General features: G+C 34.6%; 1 protein-coding gene across 3 annotated transcripts in view; it reads left to right on the top strand.

Annotated features, from left to right (window-relative positions):
- EEA1 (early endosome antigen 1) overlaps positions 1–14,541 on the top strand; it is a 112,110-nt gene that overhangs the window by 54,874 nt on the left and 42,695 nt on the right. For all 3 annotated transcript variants that reach the window (XM_038558636.1, XM_038558637.1, XM_038558638.1), the window contains 4 exons: positions 171–509; positions 6,850–6,999; positions 8,008–8,127; positions 14,289–14,492. In XM_038558636.1, coding sequence (XP_038414564.1) covers positions 171–509; positions 6,850–6,999; positions 8,008–8,127; positions 14,289–14,492 — 813 coding nt within the window. The remainder of the gene's footprint in view (positions 1–170; positions 510–6,849; positions 7,000–8,007; positions 8,128–14,288; positions 14,493–14,541) is intronic.

Raw genomic sequence — 14,541 nt, 5'->3', positions numbered from 1 at the left:
GACCAAAAATAAAATAAGTTAGCATGCAATAATTTAATCCTTTTTGGCTAGAATATGTTCGCTGTTTTTATATTGCAGTTTTGACTAATTTTGATGGTACTGCTATAAAGATTGAATAATTAGAATAATTGCAAATATTAGCAAAGGAAATTTTTACATTGATATTTCAGAATTTGTCTGAAAAGTTGCTGAAGAAAGAACTGGAGTTCACTCAGTTAGAGGAGAAACATAATGAAGAATGTGTGAGTAGAAAGAATATACAAGCAAGCCTTCATCAAAAAGATCTAGATTGTCAGCAACTTCAGTCAAGATTATCTGCATCTGAAACCTCCCTGCAGAGAATACAAGCAGAACTAGGTGAAAAGGGAGAAGCTACACAAAAGCTCAAAGAAGAATTATCAGAAGTGGAGACTAAGTACCAGCATCTTAAGGCTGAATTTAAACAGCTACAACAGCAAAGAGAAGAAAAAGACCAGCATGGGTTACAACTCCAAAGTGAAGTTAATCAAGTAAGAGATGTTGCTTTTATTTATTGTAACTCCTCCTATGGTTTCTTAGTGTGCTTGATAGTTATTTGACCATAATATAGTTCTTAAAAAAATACTGTCATTTAAAAAAATTAACTTTTAAATTAAAAATACAATTAATTAATCGTGTTAATACAATTTTAAATTACAAAAATATTGTAATTAAGAAAAATTGACTCTTAATTTTCACAACTGATAGTTTTGAGTCAGATTTCATTTCCTTTAATTTCGGTTTTCCTTAATGAGAAAAAAAATATTAGCCCTCATTATATAGTATTCCTGTGAAGTGTTTATGAGTTAATAACCTATAAATTACTTAGGATGGTGCCTGGCACATGGGAGGTACTCAGCATATATTAGTTCATTGTAATTAATTCAAATTGTTGATCATTCTTTACTGTAGAAATTCTTATCTTTTTTCTTTTCTTGTTACTAAATTTTCAAAATATAATTATGGTTAAACTTAAACTAATAATATAAAAATTAGATATTTTAAAACAAAAACCATGTTAGTCTTAACTATTTTTATAATAATATCAAACTTAAATTCTGTATTCTTATTTCTTATAGGTAACATTAAAAATTGATTGAAAAATGGAAATTTAGGGGACACTGAAGGCTTCAGCCACTTTTTTGATAACATTCAACTATTTTCACTTAAATGGTAGTGATCCTTGTTTTTATGGCATCAGTCCTTCTGTCTCTTGGCCTGAGATAGTTTTCTTATTCCTCTTCTCCTTGCTGAACACATCACTTACTTCACTTGTCACTTTTCTAGAAGTCCTTTTCTGAACATTGCCATTTTTCCCTCCTTTGACCTCCTAATGTTGGCTTAAGCATGTATATATTTTGATTGTTTCACTTGCCACAGTATAGTATATTATCATAACTTATGTGTCTTTCCTTACTAGATTCTGAACTCTTTGGGTACAAAGACCATGTCTTACTCATTTTTTATTTTCACTACTTGGCACATTGCTTTTTTTTTTAAATTTATTTATTTATTAGAGCACGCAAGTATGAGCTGAAAAGGGGCAAAGAAAGAGAGGGAGAGAAAGAATCTCAAACCTACTGTGCATGAAGCACAAGGCCTGATGTGAGGTTAGATCTCATGATCCTCAGAACATGACCTGAGCTGAAAATTAAGAGTCAGACACTTAACCAATTGAGCTACCCGGGTACCCCATTCACATTGATTGTTAATCAGCAGATGTTTTAGTGAATAACTTAGATATATGATGTTCATTTCACATAAACAAAATTTGGCATTTATGGTTTCCAAAAGACATCATGTTTTATTTGTTGGGAGATGTAGAACTGAAAAAAGGAAACCATACTTACCTTAAATGGTTTTGTGAAATCTCATTGAGGATAAGGCAAGAACTATCCTATATGAAAGAATGTGAGGATTATAATAAAATGATCCCATATAGGATAGGAATTTGGAAGAGTTCCTCATTTGTTTTCTTCCCCCACAGTACTTCATTTGTGTGATTATTTTATCCAGTTATTTGATCAGGAAAAGCTTTGTGTAAAACAGAGGTGGTACATGAAATAATGAATATTCTGTAGATATTGACAAGTTTGGAGGTAGGAGAATCTTCCAGGAGGAAGAATTAGTGAGAGTAAACTAGTGTCAGGAAAGTATTGTAAGAACTAGGAAAGTATATCTCTTAATATAGAGTGTGTGTAATAGAAGTGGACTATTGTGATTGGAAAGAGCATTTGGAACCTTATTATGTGGGGTCTTGAATAGCAGGCCGAGGAATTTGGGCTTTATTTGGTTGTCAGTGGGATGAGGAGCATGAGGAATTTTTGAGAACCTACTCAAACATATTTTTAGATAAAGACTTGAACATGTGATTAGTGGTTTAGTCACAATTCTGTGATAAATAAAGAAGTTACACTGAAGACCTTCAAGTGATACCATTTATCTTCTTTCTTTAAGCATTCTTCCTTCAAAATATGTCTCATACACTTTTCATCATCTACACTGCTCCTGCTCTTAATTTAAGCTACTTTATTGGCCTTCGTAACGTTTTCCTTCTCTTGACCTCTTTAATCTGTTTTCCATGAAGAAGCAGAGGTATCTTTTTAAAACATGAAGGATATCACTTTGTCTGCTTACAGTGGCTTTGCATTACACTTTGAAATTAATCCAGATATCTTACTTTGGCTTGTGAGTTCTGCATGTAGCATCGCCCACACTGTGTCTTCAAACTCATCTCCTACCACTGTTAAGCTATGTTGATCTCCTTTTAGTTCCTCAAACACACCAATGCTCCAAGCACTTTCCTGCCTTAGGTCCTTTGCCCATGTTTTTTTTTTCTTAGTGTGCCCTTGACTTCGGTTCTTCAAAAGGCTGGCTCAGGTGTCATTTCATCAATAAAAACTTCAGGACTGCTCCATTTAAATAGCTTGTTTTCCATATATTTTGGACCCCTTTTTTATTTCAGCAGGCTTTTTTATTCTTCTTTATAACACTACATTGTATAATTAGTTTTTTGTTTACTTGCATGTTGTCTACCATTCCCCTTGGACTATGAACTCCTTAATGTGAGAAATTTATTTTATACTCTGTCAGCCTGTGTATTTAGGGCTTTCAGCAAATATTTATTAGAAGGATGGAAATAAATCTCACCTTAAACCTTTTTTTTTTTTATATTCTTAAAGAGTATAGGCATGAACTGGGTTTATTTTGCTCTCTATTGTGTCCTTAGCACCGATTTCAGTAGTGACAAAGTAGATAGCTGGCAACTGTCAACAAAAGAAGACAAAGCAGCCTATATTCTTCATATTTGTGTCTATGAGCACAAATGTGTAAATAGCCATAGATGTGTAAATAATGATGTTACGTAATTTAAAATCAGATTGTCATCATTTTATTTTTTATTTATTTTTTATTTTTTAAAATTTATTATTTATGATAGTCACACACAGAGAAAGAGAGAGAGAGAGAGAGCGAGAGAGAGAGGCAGAGGTATAGGCAGAAGGAGAAGCAGGCTCCATGCACCAGGAGCCTGACATGGGATTCAATCCCGGGTCTCCAGGATCGCGCCCTGGGCCAAAGGCAGGCGCTAAACCGCTGCGCCACCCAGGGATCCCAGATTGTCATCATTTTAATTTTTAAAAATTATCTAACCTGCATCTTGAATAGCATAGTGGATTGATTGGTTGATTGATTGATTTAAATGTTTTATTTATTTATTTTGAGAGAGGGGGAGAACGAACATAGAGTGGCAAAAGGAGAGGGAGAAGCAGGCTCCCTGGAATCATGACCTGAGCCGAGGGCAGAGGCTTAACTGACTGAGCCACCCAGGCACCCCATGTGTTGATGGATTTTGTTAAGCACCAGCCCACCTTAGTTAATATTTGCATTTAGAATAGAGTTTGGCACTTAGTAGATATTGTTAGCAATATAATGAGTAAAGAATTATATATATAGGTGTACAAATTGAATTTATTATGGAGTATATACATATATATGTGTATCTCAAAATAGGGTAGACTATTCTATTAATAATTTCAGTGTTTACTATTTTTACTGTTGATTTAACCTCATTTTCTTTAACATGTTTACTCTACAATGGTATAGGCATCATTGTTTAAGTGATTTTTGGCCTGCTCCTACCCTTTGATGGCCTTTTTTGAGACTTTATAGTACATATCCCTTTTTCTCATCCCTTTAGTAAATCTTCACTTCAGAGCAATAGTGCTCTTTAATTTGGTTGGTTCTTGGTTCTGTCTGCACGTCAGAATTACCTGAGGAGATTTAAAAAATTAGCAATATCAAGGCCTCCCTTGGTCCAATTAAATCATAATCTCTTGTATAGTCCTGGGCACTGGCATATTCAGACGTTTCCCCTGTAATTAACTGTACTGTGCTGTTGAGCTTGAAAACTACTCCTTTTCAAAGTATTACTTTTTGGCAAGGGATTTCTAAAGTTTCCTGAAGCTGAACATCATCTGATTGTTGTTATGAAAACATGGATTTCTGGGCTTTAGCTTAAATGTATTAAATCTAATCTTACATGGAAGGAGTCTGATTATCTGTGTATTAACAATGATATCAGAAGATTCTTTTATTATTATTTTTTGGTGTGTGTACGACATAGTGATTTGGCAAAATCTGTATGTTAATGAATGCTCACCATGATAAGTGTAGTCACCATCTGGCACTCTACTGTTTTATTACGATATTATTGATTGCATTTGCTATGCTGTACTTTTCATCTCTCTGACTTATTTTATAACCAAAGTTTGTACCTCTTCATCAGCGGAGATTCTTATCCAGCAAGTTTAAGACGCTAGATGTGAGTGATGCCAGTTTGTAAGAGATCACACAGTCTAGGTGCTTGTAAAATGAGTTTACCTTGAAGGCCTCCTTTGCTTTTGCATATTAGAATTGTGCCTAATTGTTGTAGTGAGAAGGTTTGAAACTTACTTTATAGAGCTAATCCACTGCATTTAAGAAGAGGCATAAGAAGAAAGATGTCAGAGTGCTGGCTAAGGACAAGATTAAAATAAATGCATTCTCTTAGACTTGTTTTAGTTAGATGAAAACATGTTTTATTTTAAAAATTAACTTTAGAGGGATCCCTGGGTGGCGCAGTGGTTTGGCGCCTGCCTTTGGCCCAGGGCGCGATCCTGGAGACCCGGGATCGAATCCCATATCAGGCTCCCGGTGCATGGAGCCTGCTTCTCCCTCTGCCTGTGTCTCTGCCTCTCTCTCTCTCTGTGACTATCATAAGTAAATAAATAAAAATTAAAAAAAAATTAACTTTAGAAAAAATAAAATAAAAAAATTAACATTAGTTTTCTTTATTAAGGATAGAGTATATTCTAATAGCCACAGGTTGTTTCACAGCATAAGAGAATAGTGAGTGTCCACTTTTCTGATAGAACTTTGATCATGACCAAATATGAATTTTTATGGAGAAATATGCATGTGTAGCACATATAAGTATAAACATGACACATGTTAATATTTTCACATTTAACATGAATAGTTTTAATTGAAAGCAATTGTACAGGGTGTTATTAATTTTTAATTTTGCTGAGGCACATGCCTTTGCATGTGTTATAAGGCTGGTATGTAGGAACACTCTTAATGTGTAAGCCTTGCTAAATGTTTTGCAACTTTAAAAAATATCATACAGTTCATTTTCATTCTATATTCCCAGCACTCATGAAGTAATTTTTCTGAAATTAATACAAGCTTTTTTTCTTTTTTTAAATGGATCTACGATTTCTGGTACTATTAGAGAAAAATAAAGAATTTGAGAAAGTGATGGTTCTTAGCTCTAGGACAGATCTCTCCTTTAGTTTTAACGGGGTGGCAATTTTAAAGTTAATGAATGAAGCCACCTAATGGTTTTTTAAAAAATAGTCTTTCTTCTCCTTTATTTGGAAATTATGTGCCAGTTCAAGGATTTGGGATTGCTATATGCTCTATTCAATACTCAGATTTAGGAAGTAAATTGTGGTGGTACATAACTATGAAAAAACAATCACTTGAAATTAAAAAAAATACTGTGGAATAGGTGTGAGTGTGTTGATTGATTGATCGATATTTATTTATTTATTTATTTATTTATTTATTTATTTATTTATTATTTTTTAACTGGACTCATAACCCTGAAACCAAGACCTGGGCTGAGATCCAGAGTTGGAAGCTTAACCTGCTAAGCCACCCAGGTGCCCTGAGCATCTTGATTTTTAAATTTTATTTTATTATTATTTTATTATTATTATTTTATTTATTAGGTTCCTCAAATGCTTCTAACACCCAAGTCCAAATAAGAGCCTTTGGTTCACTGTAATTTTGTTGTTGTTGTTGTTGTTGTTGTTGTTGTTGTTTAGAATAACAAAAAAACCCTAAAGCTGTGATGTTTAATCACAGTTTTATGTGATCCATCATAATTTATGTGATTAAAATTCAGTTGAATCTTAGGTTCCTCCAAAGTATATGAAAATTAAGATTTATACTTATATTGGTAAAAAGAAAACATTGTTTAGAAAGTAGGTAGGTGGTGGGGATCCCTGGGTGGCTCAGCGGTTTAGCGTCTGCCTTTGGCCCAGGGCGTGATCCTGGAGTCCCGGGATCGAGTCCCATGTCGGGCTCCCGGCATGGAGCCTGCTTCTCCCTCCTCCTGTGTCTCTGCCCCTCTCTCTCTCTCTCTCTCTCTCTCTCTCCCTCTCTCATGTCTATCATAAATAAATAAATAAATCTAAAAAAAAAAGAAAGTAGGTAGGTAGTGTTAGTGATGTGGGGATGATGTATAGTATATATGTACTATACAAACTATTTTCTTTTTAAAAGTTACATAGCAAACTTCTGGAGACAGAACGTCAACTAGGTGAAGCTCATGGTAGGCTAAAGGAACAGAGACAACTTTCAAGTGAAAAATTGATGGATAAAGAACAACAAGTGGCTGATCTACAGCTCAAACTTTCTCGTTTAGAAGAACAGGTAAGCTAACACATCAAATGAGTTTATAGTAGTTTATTGATAGATTAGAGGCATCTTAAGTATTATTATGGTTCAGTTTTTTTCAAGAGCTTTAATTGGACATTTTTTTTAAACTTTAAATTGACATTTATTTTTCCTCACTACAAACATCTTACTTATTATTAACTGTATTAAGTCATTTTGTTGTGACTGTATTCTCTAAAGTTCTCAACTAAAATGTGTTATAAGAAGACTACTTTTTTAGCTTTAGGCAAGATAGATTCTGGGGATCAACCTTTTTGAGGCTGATGAAAGGGAGGAGTCTTCCTAACCAGTAAGAACAACTTCCCAATAAAACAGCTTAACAGGAACACAGTGAGGATCTTTAATGACACATATTGGGTGCATATAAATTTTGAGTTTACATTTAAGAATTTTCACTTTTACAATTTAAGCATAAAATTGAATGCTCTCCTAATTAAAGGTGTTGCCAAAAATGGTAACTATTGGTTAAAGTAAAAGTTATCATTGTTAAATTATTTCTTTTACTAGGATTGAACAAACATTGAGAATTAAAATCTGTAACTTCATCAATAGATTTTATTCTAGATTCAGAATCTTAGCTGTGGTAGATGACCCCATTATTTTCTAGTAAGCAGTGATAATGTTGTGGAAAAAAATAAAACTAATATTGATACTATGGTTTAGATTATTATTACAAAAAATCTGTATATAATCAATTCCTTGATCATATTAGTATACAAAAAGCATTAATAAACTAAATGCCAACCTGGGGAAAGAATTCTATTCTTAGGGTTAGAGTCTATTCCCAGAGAATGCTTTCATAATCATGAGATTAAGATTCTATAAGTAATAGATACTGCTTTTAAAGTTGATTTTATATATTGTCAGAATTTAGGTTTTTTTCTTCAGACTTGAGAATTTTGAGAATTAAAGTAATGCCAGATCTTTATGAATGATAGCATTATGCCTTTAAATTGTCAACTGACAGTCTACATTTTTTTTAAGTTGAAGGAAAAAGTAACAAATTCTACAGAATTGCAGCATCAATTAGATAAAATGAAGCAACAGCATCAAGAACAACAAGCTCTTCAGCAAAGCACTACAGCAAAACTTCGAGAAGCTCAGGTAAATATTAGCCTTTTAAACAGAAATTAACCAAATCATTATTCTTTTTTTGTGGTAAAACTGTATAATGCAAAAAACTTGATTGTGAATAGTTTTGATAGTTTTCAGTATCTGGATAATTCGAAACTCTGTTTCTTTCAATTGCTATTTTGAAATTTTCTATTTTAAAATTATAACTAGACTTATTATAAGTAGACATATTCATATAAAATATTTAAATTTTATTAAATTTCTTTACTAAATAAATTTACCTATTAAGTTTATTTAAATAAAATATATTTAAATTATGTATACAAAATAAATTATTACTTATTAGTTTAAAAATACCATATTTGAAAAATTTAAAAACTGCAAATAAAATTTCCTGATTTAGTTAGCCCAGTAAAAAAGAACATTTTGTGTTTTCTACAGTAGAACTTGATATTTATTTGTCCCATCTTTCCCTGCTTCAGAGCTATCATATGAACTTTGGAATTGTAGGTATAGAAAATATAAGAGATTGGGTTAAATTTATATAGATTCTATAGTGTACCTTAGAAGATTGAAAGAAGTAAAATTTTTGTTTTGTTACAGTGAGGGGAAGAGGGTACCCAAGTGTTTGAAATGAATTTGAATTTGATGTTCATTTATCCCTTCAGTCTTTCATTAATTCATTGAATATTACTTAGCTATATATGTCAGGCACTGGTAAGCACTGAAAATAAAGAGATGAGTAAGACACAGTGCCTGCCTTCTAGAAAATGGCAGTCTAATGATGTGCACACAGAAACAATGTTGGAATTAAAGGAGGCTGTAAGTAACTTGTCTATCTTACCCTTCTGAGTTTGGAGAGTGGGATGGGAGTCAGATGGATAGAGATAAAAATATTGTACTCATTTACTTGTTATTTCATTTATTGGGTCACAAATGTGTATTCATGTCTACTCTTGGCTAAGGAAATGATTTTGTGGATATGGCAGCAAATGAAATAGACAAAGCTATCTGCTCTCATGGAGTTTAGTGAGGGAGACAAAAGAAAAGCCAAGGTAAGTAGGCAAAATATGTAGTGTTAGATGGTGACAAGTGCTATGGAGATGCAAAAGGGACAGGGAGTAGAAAGAATCTGGGAGGCTGGAAGGGGTGCTGCAGTGTTAGATAAGATTGGCAGAGAAGATGAAAGGCCTGAAGAAAGGGGGGGTGTGAGACATGTGGATATCAGAGAGAGCACCAGTACATTAAAAGGCTGTAAGGCAGGAGCATGTTTAAGGAATATCAGGAAGCCAGTGACTAGAGTGGTATGAGTGATGAGAAAGGGGTATAAGTGATGAGACATAGGTAGAGGGAGAAGCAGGCTCCAGGACCCTGGGATCACGACCTGAGCTGAAGGCAGACACTCAACCACTGAGCCACTCAGGCACCCCCAAGTGTGCTTTTTTATAGTATACCCCAGAGTTAAATTTATTCATCTGGTCACAGACCAAGCTGAAAATGACAAGCTTTCAATAACTTTAGGCAGGTTGTCTCTTAGACTGAGGGGAGAGCAAGGGGTTGAGTTAAACATGCTTTAGTTCCTTATTCTAAACTTTCAGTTAGTTAAATTCTCATTCTCTGGGGAAGAATAAGAAAAGGATGGCAAAGAGGCCAGGCAAAGTGTTTCATTATGGAAACATTAAAAGTCCTAAAATTAATTAAAGAGATGTAATCAGTGTTGTTATAGATGAATATATGTATAGAAGATTACTATGGTAGCACAGAGGGCAGTTATCTGAGATAGAGTCTGGAAAAGAGCAATCATTGGAAACCTCTTAAAAGTGACAATTTGATTGCACTTTTGCAAAGGATGTGCAGATGGTTTCTGGGTCGTGAAGATGATGATAGTAAGGAGTATGTTCCAAATAGAAGTTAAAAGGACAAGGATACTAAAGCTGACATGAACTAAACTTTTAGGTTTTGCTGAAGCTTAAAATATAACTTAGAGATTAGTTAGAGTAGAGGCCAGAGCATTAGACATGAGTAAGTTTTATAGAAGGTCTTGGGCGACATTTATCTTTGAAGATAGAAAGGTATTGAAGGTCTCAAGATAGAACTGCTGTAGCCAGATTTGATTTTTAAATAGGTCATTGCTGTGTTTGTGTGAAAAGTAGATTTCAGAGGGAATATTCTGAAGCAGGAGTTCAGCCAAAAGACAAATATATGCAGTAGTTTAGATGAAAAATAATAATGTCCTTATTTCAAGCAATTGTTAAAAGATGTCATAGGGCAAATCTGAGTAATACTTGAGCAGAAAATAAGTAGGACTTAATAATTAGGGAATTATTAGTAGGGAATGAGAGAGAGAATGACTTCCAGATAGATAACACTGGGTACATGGTAAATGGAGGTGTCATCCACTGTGTGAGTGGATGTGAGACAGATGCCCATTTCATTGGCTAAAACTTCACCATGATAAGTTCAGGTTTGGACATGGTTGAGGAACCTATAGGATATATTTATTTAAAGCTTGGAGGAGAAAACCATGTTATATTTGTACATATAGCTGTGAGCTAATATATATACATATATATATGTATGTATTATATATATATGTATGTATTAGCTGTATATATATGTATGTATATATATATATAGCTGTGAGCTAATATATATATACATACATATATATGTGTGTGTGTGTGTGTGTGTATATATATGTATGTATGTATTAGCTGTGAGAAACATCAGTATATACGGAGTAAATGGAATTATTAGAATAGATATGATCATCCGGGGAGGGAGTGTAATGAGGAGAACAGATAACTGGTAACACAGAACTTCTGGGAAATACTAGCACCTAATGGCATGGATGAATGGAGGAAGAACAGCCCAAAGAAGGAGAATGATCAAAGTAATTAAGGAGAACCTGCAGAGTGGAAGTCAAAAGAGTGAGGAGAGTCAAAGGTTGGGAGTAATCAGCAGCTTCCAATGTGGATGTGTAGTGGGGATTGCCAAGTATGATAAGTGAAAAATGTCCATTAAACTGTAATTGTATGTTGTAAGTATATATTCTTATATGTTAATAAGTCATTGACCTTGTTAAACATAATTTAACAAGCTGCTTTTTGATGAGTAAATGAGAGATGGGGGAGTTGGAAAAGTGAATTTGAATTTCTTTTGAAATTTAAATATGAATTGTATAAAAACTGGGCAGAAATGAGTGGAGTTTGGTCTGGGAAGCGTTTTTGAAAAAAAGATACTCGGGGGATTCCTGGGTGGCTCAGTGGTTTCGCGCCTGCCTTTGGCCCAGGGCGCGATCCTGGAGTCCCGGGATCGAGTTCCGAGTCAGGCTCCCGGCATGGAGCCTGCTTCTCCCTCTGCCTGTGTCTCTGCCTCTCTCTCTCTCTCTCTCTCTCTCTCTCTATGTCTATCATAAATAAATAAAAATAAATCTTTAAAAAAAGAAGAAAAAAGAAAAAAAGATACTCGAACATGTTTATAGTCTAGGACAAAGGGACTGGTAGAGAGGGAATGGTTGAGCATATTGAAGGAAAGGTGACTGAAGTAATAATAAGGTATTGAAAAACTATGAAGTAAAAAAAAAAACTGTGAGGTAATAGGAACAATGGGTGGTGGTAAAATTTATCTTCTTTTGTAGGATATTCTTTGAAGTTTGAGAAAACAAATACGGATCTATCTACCTATTTTTATAGATAAGGGGATTGAAAATCAAGGCACATCACCCCTAAAACTTCACCCACCTCTCCCTTTCTTTTGGATAAAGATGGCGATGGTAATGGTTTAATGAAAGGCAGGCAGAGATTAAGAATCTGGAGAGAATTTTGAGGCTTTTAAGTAGTTACTGAGGCAAATATTTGAGAATGAGAACCTTAGTCAAGTGAGAGGATTGACAAGTATAATGGAGGTTGGACTCTAGAACGCTGTAGTGGCAGCAATCTTTGAAGATTTATGATTTTGCTCTAACAGTACTTGGAAATGTAGGTATGGAGTCAGCAGATTATAATATTATAGATTATAATATTGATCTAGGATTGGACCTTTTTTTGGGTGGCTGTGTTGGGAATTTGGAGGTGAAAGCAATTGGAGAATGTTGAATAGCTAAGAGAATAGTTAAGGTTAGTCCATATCCATTATATTAGGTTCAGAAAGAGAAATGAGATGTAAGCTATATACACTAGAAGAAAATTGAGATCAATGTCTCTTTGACATTGAAGAACAGAAATGAGGTCATGAAGTTGGAACATGGTCAGGAAGTTGTGGCCATAGAGTAGGAGAGTTGAAATTTTTCATCTGGTACAATTTCAAGTGATTACAAGATCCTACGCGTGAGTGATTGAATAGGATGAGTAAAGGTCCAGGAATTAAGATGATATGAATATTTGAGGCTGTGCTCTTAATTCTCTATGTATTTTGTGTTTCCCAGGAAATTGGCAGAAATTGGGATTGAGAGAAAAACTAAATCAGGTCTCAAGTCTTCAGTGAATGAGGTAGGGGTTTATAGATGATAGCAACACAGAATAGAGGTTAGAATAAATGAGTGACATATTCCTCAAAGCAGCATGAAGTTTTTACATGATGGGGAGAGTTTTGGGGTGAAAAACCAGGAAGGAATCAATCTCTGTTGCTTGCCTAGCAGAATGGTCCTTATGTATCTGATAGTGTTAAGGAGGTATCATCATCTGTAAAGAGTGAACCAAATTTCACATCTGACTTGGAAATAGAGTGACTGTTTTGGAAAAAAGCTTAGGCCTGGAGCTGTGGTTCCAGATGATGAGTGGGATGTGGAAAAAGGGGTCATTAGTGGCAGGAGTTAGAGAATAAGAACAGAAAGGTTAGGGTGCCTTTCATCATTTTGTGATTGAAACTTAGGGAGATGAGAAACATGTTTGAAAGTGGTCTCAGATGGTGCAATACTGGTGCAAATTATTGAGAGTACCTGGTGGTTGCTGACTCTGTTTGAGCAAGATAGTGTGGTGTACTATAAGGTTTGCAGAGGGGCTTGTTAGGGCCTGATTCTAGGGAAAGGTTCTCTCTGGCTGTCTTAGAATGATTGGATCAAGCCAAAGGCTGTGGGTTAGATAGCTCCAGAATATTAATGGGCATTGTCTGGGTGCGGACTAATGCACCCTGCTCTGTGTAACATTTAGGCCCTTGGTAGAGTAAAAGAAGTGGTCCTTTGATATATCAATAGAAGAGCCCTATTGGAATATTGAAGTGAGCCTTCCTGAGTGTGTGTATTAGAGTGCAGTTCTTTATTTCTCACTTCATTCAACAAATATCTTAGAGCATATGTATCTTGGATACATCAATGAATAAAGCAGACAAACATCCTCACCTTGTGGAGCATACATTTTAGTGAGGGGGTGGAGGAAGACAAATAAAAATGAAAAATAAGTAAATTATTTAGTGTTTTAAAAGATGAGTGCTATGGATATGGAAAAAACATTCAGGAGAAGGAGTATTGGGAAAGGCTGGAATTTTATTTTATTTTTTTAAAGATTTATTTATTTTAGAGAAAGAGTGAACAGGTGCATGCATGAGTTAGGGGGAAGGGCAGAGGGTGAAGGAGAGAAGCAGACTTCCTGCTGAGCACAGCAATGTGGAGCTCAATCTCAAGACCCTGAGATCATGACCTGAGCCAAAATCAGGAATCAGATGCTTAACTGCTGAGCCACCCAGGCACCCCGAAAGGCTGCAATTTTAAATGTAATGGTTAGGGTAGGCCTGATTAAGTGACATTTGAACAAACATTTGAAGGAGAGGGGATGAGCCATGTGACTTTGTGGGAAAGGTATTCTTTCTAGATAGCAGAAACAGTGCAAAAAAAGGCCCTGAGGTGGGAGTGTGCCTGGTATGCTAAGGAATGAGGAGAGTCTCATAGGTCTGAAATGGGTTAAACAAGAATAATAGTGGGCAGTAGGACCGAATGTTAGAGTAAGAATGTGGCTAATTGAAGGTTTTTTTGTTGTTTTTTTTGTTTTTAGTTAAATTCTAGTTTATTATCAATAATACAGATTTATATTTTTAAATACATAGTTCTAATTATTTAAGTTTACCATGTTAAAATGTAATGAGCAACTAAAAAATGTAAGACTAAGAGTTTGAGTTGTAAAATGTATTATCATTTTGTTGAGGAATAATTTTTTAAGTTCTTTATCCTTAAGGTAGTAGTTTTCACTTCTTTACAGAATGATTTAGAACAAGTACTACGTCAAATTGGTGATAAAGACCAAAAGATCCAGAACCTTGAAGCCTTACTACAGAAAAGTAAAGAAAATATTTCCTTACTAGAAAAAGAAAGAGAAGATCTTTATGCAAAAATTCAGGCTGGTGAAGGAGAGACTGCTGTTCTTAACCAGTTACAAGAAAAAAACCACAACTTACAGGAACAAGTAAGCATGACAAATGATTCTGTTTCTAAAATTGGGTTTGTAAATCTTA

The sequence above is a fragment of the Canis lupus genome, chromosome 15 (genome assembly GCF_011100685.1).
Source record: "Canis lupus familiaris isolate Mischka breed German Shepherd chromosome 15, alternate assembly UU_Cfam_GSD_1.0, whole genome shotgun sequence".
In the NCBI taxonomy this organism is placed as follows: Eukaryota; Metazoa; Chordata; class Mammalia; order Carnivora; family Canidae; genus Canis; species Canis lupus.
This window is presented reverse-complemented; position numbering and strand designations above follow the sequence as displayed.